At 38.7% G+C, this 15,976-nt stretch overlaps 5 protein-coding genes across 6 annotated transcripts; 4 read left to right on the top strand and 1 right to left on the bottom strand.

The window, feature by feature from the left end:
* Positions 1-720: 720 nt before the first annotated feature.
* LOC145702886 (unconventional myosin-Id-like) lies at positions 721-7,860 on the top strand. Its single transcript, XM_081780179.1, has 10 exons — positions 721-1,024; positions 1,072-1,911; positions 1,983-2,150; positions 2,190-2,663; positions 2,711-2,872; positions 2,913-3,042; positions 3,085-3,331; positions 3,375-3,661; positions 3,704-3,871; positions 3,932-7,860. The coding sequence occupies exons 1-10, from the start codon at positions 755-757 to the stop codon at positions 4,159-4,161; spliced, it is 2,976 nt and encodes a 991-aa protein (XP_081636305.1). The 5' UTR covers positions 721-754; the 3' UTR covers positions 4,162-7,860.
* On the bottom strand, positions 7,629-9,873 carry LOC145702891 (doublecortin domain-containing protein 2-like). Of its 2 annotated transcripts, none has more exons than XM_081780186.1 (8): positions 9,770-9,873; positions 9,456-9,726; positions 9,289-9,416; positions 9,079-9,243; positions 8,836-8,932; positions 8,697-8,790; positions 8,499-8,655; positions 7,629-8,371 (listed from the first exon to the last, which is right to left on the bottom strand). In XM_081780186.1, exons 1-8 carry the CDS (start codon positions 9,785-9,787, stop codon positions 8,198-8,200), a joined length of 1,104 nt encoding a protein of 367 aa, XP_081636312.1. In that variant the 5' UTR covers positions 9,788-9,873; the 3' UTR covers positions 7,629-8,197. The 2 variants fall into 2 exon arrangements, with proteins under 2 accessions (XP_081636312.1, XP_081636313.1); XM_081780187.1 differs by having other exon boundaries at positions 8,703-8,790.
* Positions 9,874-9,906: 33 nt separating this feature from the next.
* LOC145702895 (uncharacterized) lies at positions 9,907-10,584 on the top strand. Its single transcript, XM_081780190.1, has 4 exons — positions 9,907-10,051; positions 10,092-10,264; positions 10,306-10,403; positions 10,481-10,584. The coding sequence occupies exons 1-4, from the start codon at positions 9,934-9,936 to the stop codon at positions 10,542-10,544; spliced, it is 453 nt and encodes a 150-aa protein (XP_081636316.1). The 5' UTR covers positions 9,907-9,933; the 3' UTR covers positions 10,545-10,584.
* Positions 10,585-10,627: 43 nt separating this feature from the next.
* LOC145703481 (uncharacterized) lies at positions 10,628-11,260 on the top strand. Its single transcript, XM_081780843.1, has 3 exons — positions 10,628-10,787; positions 10,832-11,006; positions 11,047-11,260. Exons 1-3 carry the CDS (start codon positions 10,628-10,630, stop codon positions 11,168-11,170), a joined length of 459 nt encoding a protein of 152 aa, XP_081636969.1. The 3' UTR covers positions 11,171-11,260.
* Position 11,261: 1 nt separating this feature from the next.
* On the top strand, positions 11,262-11,884 carry LOC145703480 (uncharacterized). The gene is made up of 3 exons (XM_081780842.1): positions 11,262-11,422; positions 11,464-11,627; positions 11,672-11,884. Exons 1-3 carry the CDS (start codon positions 11,287-11,289, stop codon positions 11,804-11,806), a joined length of 435 nt encoding a protein of 144 aa, XP_081636968.1. The 5' UTR covers positions 11,262-11,286; the 3' UTR covers positions 11,807-11,884.
* The last annotated feature ends 4,092 nt before the right edge of the window (positions 11,885-15,976 follow it).

The raw sequence follows: 15,976 nt of genomic DNA, 5'->3' as shown, positions 1-15,976 counted from the left end.
TGTTGTTTATTTTTGTTGAATTTGTGTAAATAATCAAAATGTTTATTTACGATTGTCCATCTGAAATTTATGTTTGATCGATTGTTTCCCCTTTGGGAAGGGTACGTCATGAATCACTAGTCCTGGTTGGTAATAAATCCCCGTGGATGACTGGCGGCATCGCAAATATTGTGCGCTTGAATTTCGCTGAATCACTTCATGCCGCGCGAATTCAGCAAGTAGTGACGGCCCGTTCATCTAAAATTGAATTTCTGCGGTCCCGGCCGCTTCTTATTTGAAAAAGCGGAGCACAGAGAACTTTGAAAATTGCTATCGTGGCATTAATTTTAGGACTGGCTCAATATTTATTCTGGTACTTTTTTCAAACAGCGGAATTTCGAATTTCAGTGGAAGAGAAAAAGTTAAATATGGAGCAGACCTTTCAATTCGAAAATATCAAAGCTCGCCGGGCTAGAACTGTGAATTCGCCCTGTAGGACTCTTTTTGGAGGAAAAGAGAAATAAGTTGAGAGAAAAAATTTAACCAAGTTTAGAAAATTAATAATAAAGGTTTGTTTTTGATATTTTTCTGCTAGTAAAAATGCTCGAATATAACTTTCAGCGAATAAGATCTCAGAATCATCAAAGCACTTTTATCATGAAGTTAACTATCTCAATAAGTAAAATATTCTTTAGTAATAACTATTGTTCAATATTTGTTAACGACACCAAGAATTGAATTCTAACAGTTCATTTAATTCAGACTGTAAGTAGCGATGGCAGGTCTGGTGAGCCCGTCAGGCCTGTCAAATGATTTGACTCTTCTGGACAATATCGACTCCGACTCGGTCGTTGACATTCTCGACAAGCGATTCCAAACTGCCAGTCCTTACACTTACATTGGCGAAGTCGTTGTTTCGATCAATCCCTACCGCCAGCTGAATATTTACGGAAACGATGTTATCAACGATTACAGAGGCAGAGAAATGTGGGAAAAGCAGCCGCACATTTTCGCGCTCGCTGAATCTGTTCATCAAACTATTAAGGTAATACTGGACTTTTCCCTTGTTTTCTCTCAACAATACAATTCTAGCGACAAGGAAAGAATGCCTGCGTAATCATTACCGGCGAATCGGGCTCTGGGAAAACCGAAGCTTCCAAAATCGTGATGAAATACCTGGCTGCAGTTTCTTCCCAAAACGATAAAGCAGAAATTGAGCGCGTCCGTGACATTCTTCTCCGAACAAACGTGATTCTCGAGAGCTTTGGAAATGCGCGAACCGGGCGAAATGACAACTCTTCTCGATTTGGCAAATACATGGATATTTCTTTCGACTTCAAGGGGACGCCAAACGGCGGGAACATCCACTCATATCTTCTCGAAAAATCGCGAGTTGTTCAACGATCCGCTGGAGAACGAAACTTTCACTCATTTTATCAACTTCTTGCCGGGGCAAACGACCAGCTGTTGACGTCGTTATCGCTCAACAGGAGCATCGCTGGTTATCGCTACACAAAAGGGGACGATTCTCAGGCAATGAAGGTCGGCAGCGGCCCTGGCACTGATGATCGCAAATTGTTTAAAGATGTGGAAATGGCGATGAAAAACGTCGGCTTCCAGGAGCACGAGATCAAGAGTGTTTGGCGATTGATGTCTGCGATTCTTCACATGGGAAACGTGAATTTTCACGACGATGGGGACAGCGCTGCGGTTTCCAACGAAGGCGATCTAGCCCGAGTCGCCAAACTGCTGGACGTTGATGTTCAAGCTCTGAAAGATGCGCTCACTTCCAGAACTGTTTCTGCTGGAGGAGATATTATCAGCGCAAAACACAGTGCTGAGAAAGCTGAGCATGGAAGAGATGGTTTTGCCAAGGCAATTTATGAACGATTGTTTAGTTTTATTGTTGGAAAAATCAACTCGAAAATCCAGGTAGTGAACTGAATAAACGATTGACTAGTTTAGAGTTCTGAGATCTTTTTATTTACTCTTTATTTTTCTAGGTTGACAAACGACATACGCAATGCGTTATCGGCGTGTTGGATATTTACGGTTTCGAAGTTCTGGGCATCAATTCCTTCGAGCAGCTTTGTATCAACTATGCTAACGAAATGCTCCAGCAGTTGTTTATCCAACTTGTTCTCAAGCAACAACAAGAAGAATACATCAGAGTAGGGCTTTTTCCTTGATGCATTTGTTGATTCTTTTAGGAAAACATCAGCTGGGTTGATGTTCAATACCACAACAACGAGCCAATTTGCCAGTTGGTCGAGGGTCGCAGAGGAATGCTCGCTCTTTTGGAAGATGCTGCTGGCGGTGGACTGGGAAAAGCCACTGATGATGGTCTCTTGGAAACTCTCGATTCTCAATTCAAGTCGAATAAATTCTACACTTCTCGACGAAACGATCCCCAAGACAAAACGCTGGAGCACGGCCACCAGTTCCGAATCCGTCACTATGCCGGAGACGTGACTTATTCAATCAATGGCTTCATCGACAAGTCGAAAGATTTAGTGTTTCAGGATTTCAAGCGACTGCTCTTCAGCTCCAAGCAACCTGCTATTTCTTCAATGTGGAAAGACGGCGCACAGGCGAAAAGTATCGTCACCAAAAGGCCGCCTGCTGCCGGAACGCTTTTTAAACAATCCATGCAGGAGTTGATCAAGAATCTTTCATCCAAAGAGGTGAGCTTCAAAATGAATAGGGGAACTTTATGATTATTCTTTTTCAGCCTTTCTACATTCGATGCATCAAGCCAAACGAAATCAAATCCGCCCAACGATTCGACACCAATAGAGTGAAGCATCAAGTCGCATATCTCGGTCTGGTTGAAAACATTAGAGTCAGAAAAGCTGGTTTCGCTGTTCGTCAACCTTACCATAGATTCCTACAGGTAATGGTTAGTTTTTTTTCTTATCACCAACGATTTGTAGCGTTATAAACTTATCTGTAAAGATACCTGGCCGAACCACAGGCTGGGCAGTGATAAGAAAGCGGTAGAAGTCTTATGCAATTCGTTGAAGATCAAAAAGGATGAAGACGTCGCCTATGGAAATTCGAAACGTAAGGGAATCTTTTCCGAATCTTTTTGACCCGCTTTTCTAGTGTTTATTCGCTCAGCAAAGACACTAAATCTGTTGGAAGCGCGCCGAGAGGTCAAAATTGTCGACGTCATTATTTTCCTGCAGAAGCATTGGCGACGAACTCTGGCGCAAATCCGCTACAAGAAAATGCGAGCGCTCATGACAATCATCGAATATTACCGAAAATTCAAGCTGAGGCGCTACATTTCCGATCTGGAGAAAAAGTTCAGAAATGTTCGACAATTGCCGGACAAGGGAAAATCCATCGCGTAGGTCTCTCCTTTTCATTCCATTTTCTACCAATTTCTTCAGTTGGGGGGCCCCTCCAAAAGCGATCGTAAGCACTGTCGATTACTTCAAATTGGTTTATCGCCGCTGGTGCGCTCATTTCGTTATCAGCAGATTGCCGAAGGAAGAACATGAAGGGGTGAAAATGAGAGCATCGATTCTGGAAGAATATCTTGCCACGGGCCGCCAGGGCTGGCAACACGGACAGTGGAAGACAGATTACATCGACAATCCAGAATTCAATATGGCCGTTAGTACATTGAGAACAAAAGAAAAAGAGGGACTTGGAAGGCTGCAATTCGCCGCTGAAGGTAATTTTGTTTAAGTCTCTCTCAATTTACTGATCTTTTCAGGCCTGAAACTGTCTTCAAAAGCAAAGGGAACTCCTCGCGCCCTGCTGATAACAGACAAATTCGTGTTGAAAATGGATTCGACAAAGAAATATAAAGTGATGGACAAGAAGCCTGTGAAAGAAACAATCACGGGGATTTCTGTTTTCACCGATCCAGCCAGTAAATCAGGTAAATATCTTTCCCTACAGAGCTTCTGCAGAATAACTGATGTTTTATCTATCTTTTTAGTCGTTCTTCATTGCGATGGCCGAAACGACTTGGTAATGGCTTTCGACTCCGGAAACCCTGTGGAATTAACAGCTGTTTTGCGATACAAGCTCAATGTCCAAAAGGTAGCCGTTCAAAACCGAATTCCAATCACAGTCGAGAAGAAATCGTCGAGTCTAACCCGCGAAGCTTCGATAGACCAATCTGCATCATTCCAAAAACGCGGCAATGACGTCGCAGTTCTCGATTAAAACTTTTTTTTTAATTTCTGCTAACATTTAATCGCCCCGTTTCTCACCATATTCAGTTCCAGTAGCTCTGTTTTGGCTCTATTTTTAGTTTAATTCTGTGAAATTCTTTCTCAATCCATCTATTTAGTTTTTTTAAATTCTAACCGAACTATCAAGCCATAAGCTTCTTCAATGCGTCATTTTCCGAATCTTATCAATCCTTTTTTATATAAACGTGCCTTTTTCCTCCTCGCTGCCTTATCATCAATTGACCTGCAAATTTCTATTTCTGCAAAAAAACTGCAATTTCAATCGTACTTTTGTATATTTTTCAAAATTGTATCTTTGAGAGATTTTTTAAATTATGTCCTTAGGGGCCTAAATGATTGAAGATGGGCTTTTTTGGACAATCAGAAGCGCTTATTGATTGTCAAACCAATCAAAAGCCATTATTGGTCTTATGAAAACTTTTCATTGAAAAGTCTTTATGAATCAAAGCCCACCTCCAATAATTTCGACCACCACATTTTCCGCCTATCAAAATCCTTCTAACCTTCGTTCAGTATCAAACTTCTATCAGCTTATAAGTTATAATTATCTATTATTTAATATCTAAACAATACTGATTCATTCCGCATAAATTGGAATAAACAACAAATTCAAACAATCTTTCTGTATTTTTTTCATTCTTTATTCTTTCGATTATATACAAGTATTTTTGTGAGTTTATTGCAGTTTGCTGAACGTTTTCGGTCGGTTGACCATCATCAGAGCTTGTTCCTTGATAAACTTGAAAATTCTTAAAGGAAAGCGTACCTTCTTTTGTAAGACTGCAGAACTGATTTAAAAACCAAAAATAACTTGTCCCAGACTAGTGTTCTAGAAAAATAAATGATAACTTTTTACGGTAATCGATCTTTTTATCAGAGGCTCCTTACCAGGTTCGAAAATGCCTCTGATCGGTAAAACAATTGAATATATTTTAATCTTTTAATCAACCAGTCCTTTAAGGACTGTGCATTTAATTTAGATTATATAAACTTGTTGATGTTGAATTTGTTTATTCAACGGAGGATTATGAAGACGAATCTCTAATGCTTCCATTTGTACTCTCTTTTTGTATGCTAAGTTTCGGTGTAAGACTGAAAACATTTTACTAAGATAGTCGAATCTAGATTTAAAATTGTTCTGCTCATATTCATCATTGAATCGAGTTTGGAAAATTTCACAGTTCTCAGTATGAGAGAAAACTGCTGTTTGTTTGGACCTTTGTTGGTGGTCAATAATTCTAGATTTAAGGCATTCACTCTCACCGATGTAAACTGCGCCGCAGTGACATTCAAATCGGTAAACAGTATTAACAGCCATTTTATAATCAATCTTAGGTAACAGATTGGCAACAATTGAATTACGAATAGATACTGTCCTCAATGCCGTGTGCAGATTGTAAGAAGGGAGAAAGGTTGAAATTGTTTTTCGCAATTCACTTGTTATTTTACTGACTCGTTGAGAAGTGAATGGAATGCATATAGTAAAATTTCTTTCAGGAAACTCGCTTTTTCGAGTTTCCAATCTTTCTTCTCAATTTTACCTTCTTTAATCACTCTAGTTGCCTCACGGATAATTTCTAAAGGGTAACCTTGGGCATGATATTTCTCCTCAATTTCTTTTCGCTCTTCCTCCAGAGTTTTCGGATCCGAGTGTTTGAAAATTGATCTTTTCAGTTCAGAAATCAAGACCCCTTTTTTCATGGATGTCGGAGCAACATCAATTTCAAAATTCATTGGGATAGTGTGTTTTCTATTATTTCGTATTCCAATCATGTTTTTGTCGTTAACGTACACATTAAAGTCTAAAAATTTAATACCTTCCGGGCATGATTTTTCGACAGTAACTTTAATCTGAGGATGAAGATTTTGGAAAATATGATTGACTTGTTCGAATGAATTACGTTTGAAAAAAACAATTGTATCGTCTTGAAATCGCCTGTATCCTAAAATTATTTTCTGATCAATTAATTTTTGGATTTTTTCCCGCTCTAAAATATAAAGAAAGAAATCAGCCAGAATAGGTGAACTCGAATCTCCCATCGCTAGACCACTAACTTGTTTGTATGTTCGATCAAAACATCTAAATGATGTCAATCTTTGTAAGACTGATTTCAGAATTGGCTTCAAAATTGTTTTAGGAATTGGTCGTAAAAGCTTATTATTTGAGTCTCTATATCTAGGTAAAATTTTTGTCGGTGAATTTTCAATATAAATATATTTGATCAAAAATTCAATGAGATCATCTGTACAGACGTTGGGATATAGTTTTGAGACATCAAATGAACAATAATCAATTTCTTTAAAATCAAATTTTTGTGATTGAATCCAACTCGAAAATTCTTTAGAGCTTCGGAGAGAAAATCTAGTATTTACATTTTTTAATAATTTGGATAAAAAATTTCGATGAAAATTTTCTGTGATCGAATTTCGAGCACTGATGATAGGCCGCATGTTTTTCTCTTCGTCAAAAGAAGATTTATGAACTTTTGCCAAGCCATATGCTACTTTTATATTCATTATTGGTTTATTTCTATTGTAAAAATTTTTGTCTGTGTAATTTTCTAAACTACGTAAATTTCTCCTCATCTCCGCTGAATCCTCTTCCGTCGGATCATTATCTACAAGAATAAATTTTTTCTTGTCAGAAAATTCTCTTAAAAGTGATTCCTCATATTTTTCTCGGTCCAGAATAACAATGGCCGAATCCTTATCTCCAAGTACGAAAACTATGTCTGGATTGTTTTTAAGAAAATTTTTAATTTCCTTATTTGAACAATCTTGGCCAAAACAGCAAGAGAGTTTTTCATGAAATACAGATATTTTCGATTTTAAATGAAATCGAGATAATGGTGTTAGAGCTTTAAAATCATCATTTTTTTCTAAATGTTGCAATAAAGAATCAAATTCACTAAGAATATTTAATGCATGAGGCCGTCCACCTGAGGGTGCACGCCAACCTCTTTCTAGAATCGAAATGATGTTTTGAGGTATGTTTTTCTTTGAAAAATTTTTAATGCTAAATTTAAGGGGTCCTTTTGATGAGTTAAATTTCTTTAATTTTTCTAGTTTTAGTTTCCGTTTAAAATCTCTATCTTCATCATTTACTCTAGCTCGATTTTCTAATTCAATAATAATTTTCATTCGCTCTTTCTCACATGTAATATCTTGATTTTCGAAAAATTTTGAAAGATTTTCATTAAAAATAATGCGCTTCTCCTCTACCTTCTTAGAACATTTATCCAATTCCCTTAAAAGTATTTTTTGTCTTTCCCTATTAATTCTAGTTTTTCCCCAATTACAAAATTTTACCACCGTTGCTGGAACTCTAGTAAAATTAGGCTTTAAATCATTTTCCGCACAGTCGTTAACGAATTCTAGTGCTTTCCTGGCCCGATGCAATCGACTTGCATGGTTTTCCAAGTTTTTCAAAAGTTGACGTCGTGTTCCATAAATTGCGTGATTGATAAGTGACATCGTAAAGATAAATGTGAGTTTATTGCAGTTTGCTGAACGTTTTCGGTCGGTTGACCATCATCAGAGCTTGTTCCTTGATAAACTTGAAAATTCTTAAAGGAAAGCGTACCTTCTTTTGTAAGACTGCAGAACTGATTTAAAAACCAAAAATAACTTGTCCCAGACTAGTGTTCTAGAAAAATAAATGATAACTTTTTACGGTAATCGATCTTTTTAATTTCGAACCTGGTAAGGAGCCTCTGATAAAAAGATCGATTACCGTAAAAAGTTATCATTTATTTTTCTAGAACACTAGTCTGGGACAAGTTATTTTTGGTTTTTAAATCAGTTCTGCAGTCTTACAAAAGAAGGTACGCTTTCCTTTAAGAATTTTCAAGTTTATCAAGGAACAAGCTCTGATGATGGTCAACCGACCGAAAACGTTCAGCAAACTGCAATAAACTCACATTTATCTTTACGATGTCACTTATCAATCACACAAGTATTTTTATATACAGTTCGCTCAAGCCTCAAGCAGAAGTTCCTTCCGTTATTTAATAGCTTTGTTTCGATGGGTGGTGGGACATGTACTTGTCGGAGTAGAGCACCTTCTTCTGCTGGATCTTGGGCAGATGGACGCTCATGCGTTTTTTCACTGGTCGGTCAAAGTCCTGCTCGTTCATTTCCTTGATGGCGCCGCTGGTTGTTCGCACCGGTTTGATAGCTCGCTAAAAATAGTTGATAAGAGTCTTTCTTGGTCCTTAAATTTGCTAAAGAATTCTTAATTTTAGTGTCATTTTGATAACGAAAAAATTTCTGAGGGTGTACCGGTTAAAATGAGTAAAAGCTCTTTACCTGCCAGGGGGCTTGGAGGTCAATGTCCTTGCCATACTGTCCGGGCTTGAGCTTTTGGTCGCCGCAGACAATGTAGCATCCGTTATTCTTGATGTTTCCGGCGTTCTTGATGCGTCGGCCCTTAAGGGAGTAGAGTCGTCGCGCAGCCATGGCGCTCCTATTAGACTATGTTTAATATCATCGAACGGAAGTACTCACGAAGACCTGGTACTTGCGAGCTTCTGGCCAACCTTCTCCGAGATGTAGTTTAAGATTAAACGGAATGACTCCTCGCCAGCTTCTGCAAGCTTTCCTGAATGAAAAGTTACAGTAAGATCAAAATTAAGGGAGGGCTTACCTTTGAGTAAAATTTTTGTCGAATCGACCGTATTCCCGTTGCAAAAAATTGTGATCGTTTTGACTTTTTTATCATCAATATAATGTGACTTTAGGTCCTGAAGAAAATTCGATAAAAAAGACTTCTGAGCCTTCTATTGATAACAAAATTATTTCATGCGAGATCTGATAGGTAGTTTTCTATCAAAAGATCAGAATAAAAAGATTTGTTTTTTTTTCAGAAAGCGATTCTAGTTAAACTTACGGAAGCTTGCTTGTTGTAATATTTGGAGAACTTTTGCCAGTGTCTCGCCGGCTCGGTGAACATTTGCGAGTCCTTGCGCAGCTTGGACCAGGTTGTGTGGATTCCACGCTGGCGTGCCTTTATTGAGTCTTTCCGCCCGATGGAATCGTAATCAATTTTGATAAGCTATGAAATAATCTTATTTTTCTGCGAATTTCTAGCAGAACTTACTCGATTTCGATGGCAGGCTACGTATTCGCCGCCATCCTTTAATTCTGAAAGTGCGTTTATTCGAGTGCCTCCATAAGGTGTAAGCAGGTGGTAAATGCTCTCTCGGAATTGGAACTTTTCGCGCAATGCTAAATGCAAATTAGTAACAGTTATATAAATTCACTTACAGTCAGTCAAGTAGCTCATAAATCCGTTGATGCCCGCAGGTTCGCTCGCCTTTTTCGCGTTCTTGGGAATGATGAACTGCTTCGCCGGGCTGTGACAGTCGCCATTGACGAAGATGTTGACCTTTCGTGCAGCGGTGAAGTTCGTCTTCGAGAGACATTTCGATCCTTCCACATGTCTCACTACTTTAGGAGTCTTGAGTGGCTTCTTCGTTTCCTCGCGCACGATGCCATTTAAGCCGTACACTGGCGTCTTACTCCGTGGAGTACGCTTCTACAGCCAATTTTAACATCAAAGAGACAGTTTTCAAACATACCTTTCTTAGCCTTTCCATTAAAAAATGGGACTTTTTGTGGCCTGCCTCTCGACGGAAAAATTAAAACTGACGATTTTTCCCAATTTTCGACCGACAACAACCTCTGTTCTAGAGAATCATCATCCTTTTTTAGAATGCTTCGAGTTAGTTGCAAATTGAACCGGATGAACCCTGTAAGAAGCGCTGTACAGTACGTTTTGGCGGAGAGAAATTCTCAGGGACAACTGAAACCAGCGAATATTAAAAATCTTGATGGAGAGTCCTTTGGAATTTTCACTCAATGTAAGAATGGAAGATGAAATTTTACTTTACTAAATTGTAGTAGAAACAAATCAAGGAACGAAAATGGCGCGTATTCAAGGATTTCGAAAAATTGTTCACAAAAATATCGCCGGAAAGATCACCATTCCTGAGAATTTAAAAGATATCGTTGATGGACTGAGTTCTGGGACTATTCAAGCGACGGTAGATGGAAAGAAGAAAGAATTTCCTTACGTAAGAACTTGAGTTTGAGCTTCTGAAAGTGATATATCTAGTATGAAATGGATGAGGAACTATTGCAACTGCCGATTTTGCAGCTTTCGACGATTGTAGTGGCTTTTGATGTTGTTCAAATTGGAAGTTTTAAACAAGCCAGGGATTATCAAATCACGATTGCTCGAAATCTAGAGCAACACTTGTTCAAGGATGATAGGAATCCCCTTCATAAGCAATTAATTTACGAACAAATCTTGACATATCGCAGCCAAAACGCGAAAACCGTAGACGAAAATAATTTGAAATACTTTAAAATGATGCAAAAGTTATTAAAGCCATTTGAATAAAAATGACGATATTAACTTTTTTTCTTATTTAGATATGTTGACGAGGATCGTCTCTCGAGTTGTTCGAAGAGCTGCTGGGACCGAGTTCGTTCTCGCAAGAAGAGTCGGTGATGAATTGGTAGAAGTGAAATTCTCAGAAGACGATGCTGAAAAACTCAAGCAACTTGCTTACAACTCTGGCCTGACTGCTGATGGTATTTTCACTTCTCGATTACGACCAGTGTTGAGTTCGTTTTAGTTTTGATGAATGGAGAAAAAGCTCTAGCACGCCTTGGTGGATTTTCTACGGTTGTAAAGACGAATCAGAAAGGAACGGTCAAGTACTGGCGACAAGAAAAGTCAAAACCAGATTGGGGCTACATTCAGCCTCTAAATATGATGGAGGATTCTATCGCTTTCAATGCTGCTGACAGGTTTGCTCGATTCTCAATATCAGAATTAAGTTTTTTTCAGCGATGTTGCTGCATATCAAGTCAAAGGAAAAGCGATCACATACGATGTCGTTGCTCGTGTGGGTCAGACAAAATCCCAGAAAGCTGTCAATATCAACGTTGACGAAGACGAGCTCGATGCCTGATCTTATTCTTCAAAAAAGAGCAAACCAAATTTCTGACGAATCCATTCTTCCTCACAGCTGCCAAAAGCTCAAACTTGTTCATATCCTCAATCCTTCCTCATTTTTAAAAAAATAGAATGTTTCGCCAGATTTTGCGGCGCTGTAAATCCGATTTTGTGCTTGCGAAGCGCGCTCCTGATGGAAGCTTGAAAATTGCCGACATCAAAGCTCTTAATCGAGATTTGACCTGGATGACTCCATATTTTGCAGAAGGTTTTTCAGGCATTGAAATCAAGGAAGACTTAATATTGTAGTTGAGCTGAATGAAACTAGATCATTGATCAAACTCGACGGAGTCGCGCAAATGCAAAATGAGAATCTCGTAGGAAAGATTTTGAGCATGAACGCCAATCCGGGTGGAAAATCGGCCCCGCACGGATTTATCAAAGACGGAGAGCAGAAAGAATACTATTTTCAGGTACTTTTATCAACAGAAGAGAAGGTCTTAAAACTTCTATGTAGCCTAAGAAATGCCCGATCGGTTTGACAGAGGCTGTTAGAGCTCATGAAGAAGCACTAGAAGTGACATTTGACGTCTGTGAATTGGGCAAGACGGGATTGAGAGCCTTGAATGTGCGAGTCAAGGAGTCAAAATAATTTTCTGACTGTAAATAAAAATGAATATTTCTACAGCACTGCTATTTCTACAAGCCTCACAAAATTGAAAATAAAAGATTCAAAACATAAATCCGCTGCGTGGAGGAATTATTCGTTGAATATTTACTCTTTCTTCAGTCGATAAAGCAATAGTTTTGCAGATAAGAAGAAATTACAGTGAAATCAGAGCATAAAGCTCTTCTGAATAATAAGTGTTTCTCCAATTGCGATTAATTATCGAGAATTAAAGAAGCGTCGATTTTCAATATTCAAATGAATAAAAGAAAGTCATGACTCATGGAGGGACTTTCACGGAAAAATCAAGGTGCTTCGATCACTGTGAAAATTTATCATCTGATACAGTTTTTTTCGCTGATTCCAAATATGTATTTACTTTTTACATAACTGCACTTGGTGGCGCTTGAGAGCGCTGCAAATTTACAAAAATGGAACACAAATTTAAAGTGGAGCGATTTTTCACCCAAGTTTTCCAGGCCACCTGCTAATTTTCTTCTCAAAATAACTTAGCAAACATGAGCCTTCTACTTCCGGGAACCTTTTCCTGTTAATCACCCGGTGTTATTTGCATCTGATTCCAAGTACTGGGTCACAGTAAGCACCCACTGAGATTATGGCGCGCGCTAATGCTTTTTAGGCTTCCCGCGCAGCGCGCGAAGCACTAGCCCGCTGTCACTTTTACTCACTTATCTGATGATTTTAAGCGACCCGTAAGCCGACGTAAAAAGATTTTTTTAGAGATTGAAGAGAAACGTCTGATAAAGAACATATCTAAAGAAGGATGACCTGGCAAGGCATGCTCTATATAATTCAACTCTTTGAAAGATAAATTTTGTGTTTTTCATAATATTCAAAATTTTTTTGTCAATTTTTCAATTATATTTGGAATCGGCAGGTAAAAAAACATAATTGCCTGAAAAAAAGAAGAAAAATGGATGAGTATTTCGGGTAGTTGGGAAAGCGAAAATTGGGCTCTCGCGCTCCCGTGATAGTCCCTAGTCATGAGTTCAAGCAGAAAAATCAAGTTGAAACGAACTTCTAAATTATCAAGCGCTCGGTATCAAAAATTGAGGACGAGTAAAACATTCAAAAGGACTGAAAATCAACATGATCAACTCAACTTGTGAACATGATTACTCCACGTTGCGAACACGTGAATATCATAGTAGCAGGAGCTTTTAAATCTTAGATGATGCATGCGATTTGTAAATTATCTCTGCCTTCGTTCTATCAATGAATAACAAGTGATGATTATCCGTAGAAGCAAATAATTCGTTAGAATTAGCGAGAAAAAAAAATAGCCGGGGAAGTAAATTTGCGTTGTAAAAATTGAATTACTGCGTTGAGCCCCGATTTTAGGAACGTTTATTTTATTTGATGGGTAATCGCTTCACGATTTTCCGATTTCGTACGCTTGAAACGCCAACTTTTCTTCCCTCCTTCCAAAAACGCCTGTTTCGCATCGATTCAAGATTTATTATGCTCACGTGCTCTCGTGTCTTGAATATTAAGGCAGGCAGATACTGTTCATCTAAACCACGCAAATGGAGCACGATAAGTACTCTAAGTGTTTCAGATAAGAAAAAGATGACCCGAACGCCTCCGGCCTCTCATACTCAATCAATCCGCTGCTCAAAGCTAATTTGAGGTTTCCGTAAGAAAGAATTCAAGTTACGAGCTGAGGGCTCGGAATGGAGCCCGTTCATTTTTTCTGACAGGCGGCAATTTCAAATTTCCTCTTTCCTAAAAATCGAATTCAGTATTATGACAGCTTATTTCACCGCGTTCAATGAAGACTAGCAACTGTTGTATGAATAAATTTATTGTAGTTTTAATGGACTTTAACTAAAAATAGGTTTGATCATTTGCTCCGAAGTAAAAGGAGTTCTGCAAGTTGGACAAGTTTTTGGTACCACTGCATCCAAGCAGCGAGAACAAAAAGTGTGTCTGCATGATAGGATGCTCATTGGCCGGAAAAAATATAAATTTTCGGCCTTCGAACAGCCATAACTCACGTGATACTCTTTGAAACCAGATGATCCAAGTATCAATGGAAAGCTCAGATTCTGAGGATTGGGGGAAAGCAAAAATTTTTCCGAAAAATCGGTTTTTGCTGATTGGCCAAGAAATTGAAATATTAATTTTCGTCATTCAGAATCGATTTTTTTCAAATTTCTTTTCTTTCCCCCAATCCTCAGAAGCTGAGCTTTCTAAAAATATATCAATCACGTGATTTCCTCATCTGTCACGTGAGATATGGCAGTTCGTAGAAAATTCATAAAAATGGCCTCAGAATCGCCCCAGGCTATGAAAAAAAGTTTTTTCCAGGTGTTTTCTAGAGTTTAGACGATGACAAAAACGGTCAAGATAATGATTTATCCCCAAGTTGAAATTTTTGTCAAAATTGAAAATTTATATTTTTTCCGGCCATTACTCTCGTGACATCATTGTAACGTTCTCTACACACACAGCAGATCATTCGTTGGTCAATCGCATCATCGTTCAGCTCTAAGTTCACCGGTTTTTTGAAAGACTCGATGCATTTCTTCTCTGCGGCAACGAAGTCATCGTACTTTCTCTTTTTCGCCCTAGCTACTTCGAGCGCATCATCAAACTCTCTTTTTGCACTCTCCTTTCGTGCGAGAATATTGTCTCAATTTCATTTTTAACGCCAGTTTAAATCCTGTTTTACCTAAGATGTGCTTCTTCGTTGCTTCTGTGCAGCAAGCGTTCGTTAAAAAGAGTTCTTCTGTCAACTTACTTTCACATCCATTAGCAGGGCAACGATAGATCGCAGTTTCTTTGATCGTCTTATTTTTGTTATCAGGGGACGCACAGTCGATGCATACGAACTCGTATAGCAAATGTGAATCCAGTTCCGGATCTAAGCCAGTTTCGGAGAGAATCGCCTTCCTTAGATTAGTCGTGCTAAAACAATGCGATTTTGCTTTTCAAATTTTAACTACCAGTTGCAGCGCAAACAATAATAATGATCATAATCGTAGTGCAAAAATTTTTTATCTACCCATTAGGAGTTTCTCTCTTTATAAGTGAAAAGATTTAGGGGTGTGTACTTCTGACTCAGGAATTATCGCTGACCACGAGAAGCAGAAGATATTTAAGCTTATGGGGATTTACTGCAGTTCGCGTCCTTCTTTCATCGACAAAGATTTTTATAAATGAATTCATCTCAATAGCTAAAGTCCGGCGAAGAGCACTTCGAGTCCTAAAACTTTGTTGACATTCGGTTTTGTCCCCTCACTTGAGAGTTCTATTCGAAACTTGTCATGCATATTTTAGCACTTTTCTCAAGTCTGAATGCTCCATCCGATGAATAATAAACTACCTCTGGAATTTTGATTTAAAAGCAGCGCTTTGGCTCAAGGACGAAATCACATTTCAATTGTAAAACTATCGAAGATTTTTTATAATTTCAAATTAAAAGAAATGGGAAACGAAAGCGCTAAATTTAAACCTCAGCCGATCGAGATCAGAGAGACCTCACCCGCGTCGGATAAAAACGGCGAAATCAACTACAACAGCATCATGAATTTGAACAACACTTCTTACGTCGAATGGTTTGAGCAGCAGAAAGAGTACTGGATGCCCTGGCCTGAGCCTGTTTTTTACAAGCTCTTTTTGGACCCAGAAGGGCGAAATGCAAGGATTGGTTTAAAAAGAGGTTTCCTTTTGGAAACATTCGAATTTTCCGATTTCTTGAACCAAGAAAAGCATAAGCGCCACGAGAGTAAGTTTTGTCCTCCTTGAAATTCAACTTTTGGAAGCTCAATTCACCAAGCCACCCTTCATCCCTTCTCTACGTTTTGATCCACTGCTTTGTGGTTTTTCCCTCGCTCTGATTTTAATCCGCGGGGTTTTCACGGCAGAGTTCTAAAAACGCTCAAACTTTAGGTGGAGATTTGGAGCCGAAACTTTTTCAGCGAGGAGGTCTTTTCGATCTTTAGGGGAAAGTACATCGGCGGCAAAACAGATAAGGAACGGGGGAGAGGCTGATCGAGTACGGGATCGGAAGGGATCAGCGTGTACTTTGTATCCGTTGATCATCCACGTGGGTAGCCCTTATCGTTCAACCGATAAGTCTATCTCAGACTTTATTACGGTTGTTTATCGGAAACTTCAAGTCATGTTTGG

This window comes from Oikopleura dioica, chromosome PAR (genome assembly GCF_907165135.1).
Source record: "Oikopleura dioica chromosome PAR, OKI2018_I68_1.0, whole genome shotgun sequence".
Classification (NCBI taxonomy): Eukaryota; Metazoa; Chordata; class Appendicularia; order Copelata; family Oikopleuridae; genus Oikopleura; species Oikopleura dioica.
Note: the sequence above shows the minus strand (reverse complement) of the source record. Positions and strands in the feature narration are given on the sequence as shown.

What these genes read in the sequence shown, in the direction of transcription:
- LOC145702886 (XM_081780179.1), top strand. Translation starts at nt 755, where the DNA reads ATGGCAGGTCTGGTGAGCCCGTCAGGCCTGTCAAATGATTTGACTCTT. An exon ending in AAATCAACTCGAAAATCCAG is followed by an intron (nt 1,912 to 1,982) that starts GTAGTGAACTGA and finishes TTATTTTTCTAG; the next exon opens with GTTGACAAACGACATACGCA. An exon ending in AACAAGAAGAATACATCAGA is followed by an intron (nt 2,151 to 2,189) that starts GTAGGGCTTTTT and finishes TGATTCTTTTAG; the next exon opens with GAAAACATCAGCTGGGTTGA.
- LOC145702891 (XM_081780186.1), bottom strand. An exon ending in TAGCCTGCCATCGAAATCGA is followed by an intron (nt 9,244 to 9,288) that starts GTAAGTTCTGCT and finishes ATTATTTCATAG; the next exon opens with CTTATCAAAATTGATTACGA. An exon ending in ACCTCCAAGCCCCCTGGCAG is followed by an intron (nt 8,372 to 8,498) that starts GTAAAGAGCTTT and finishes AACTATTTTTAG; the next exon opens with CGAGCTATCAAACCGGTGCG.
- LOC145702895 (XM_081780190.1), top strand. Translation starts at nt 9,934, where the DNA reads ATGAACCCTGTAAGAAGCGCTGTACAGTACGTTTTGGCGGAGAGAAAT. An exon ending in CTTTGGAATTTTCACTCAAT is followed by an intron (nt 10,052 to 10,091) that starts GTAAGAATGGAA and finishes ACTAAATTGTAG; the next exon opens with TAGAAACAAATCAAGGAACG. An exon ending in AGAAGAAAGAATTTCCTTAC is followed by an intron (nt 10,265 to 10,305) that starts GTAAGAACTTGA and finishes TGATATATCTAG; the next exon opens with TATGAAATGGATGAGGAACT.
- LOC145703481 (XM_081780843.1), top strand. Translation starts at nt 10,628, where the DNA reads ATGTTGACGAGGATCGTCTCTCGAGTTGTTCGAAGAGCTGCTGGGACC. An exon ending in CTCTGGCCTGACTGCTGATG is followed by an intron (nt 10,788 to 10,831) that starts GTATTTTCACTT and finishes AGTTCGTTTTAG; the next exon opens with TTTTGATGAATGGAGAAAAA. An exon ending in GCTTTCAATGCTGCTGACAG is followed by an intron (nt 11,007 to 11,046) that starts GTTTGCTCGATT and finishes AGTTTTTTTCAG; the next exon opens with CGATGTTGCTGCATATCAAG.
- LOC145703480 (XM_081780842.1), top strand. Translation starts at nt 11,287, where the DNA reads ATGTTTCGCCAGATTTTGCGGCGCTGTAAATCCGATTTTGTGCTTGCG. An exon ending in GACTCCATATTTTGCAGAAG is followed by an intron (nt 11,423 to 11,463) that starts GTTTTTCAGGCA and finishes TTAATATTGTAG; the next exon opens with TTGAGCTGAATGAAACTAGA. An exon ending in AGAAAGAATACTATTTTCAG is followed by an intron (nt 11,628 to 11,671) that starts GTACTTTTATCA and finishes ACTTCTATGTAG; the next exon opens with CCTAAGAAATGCCCGATCGG.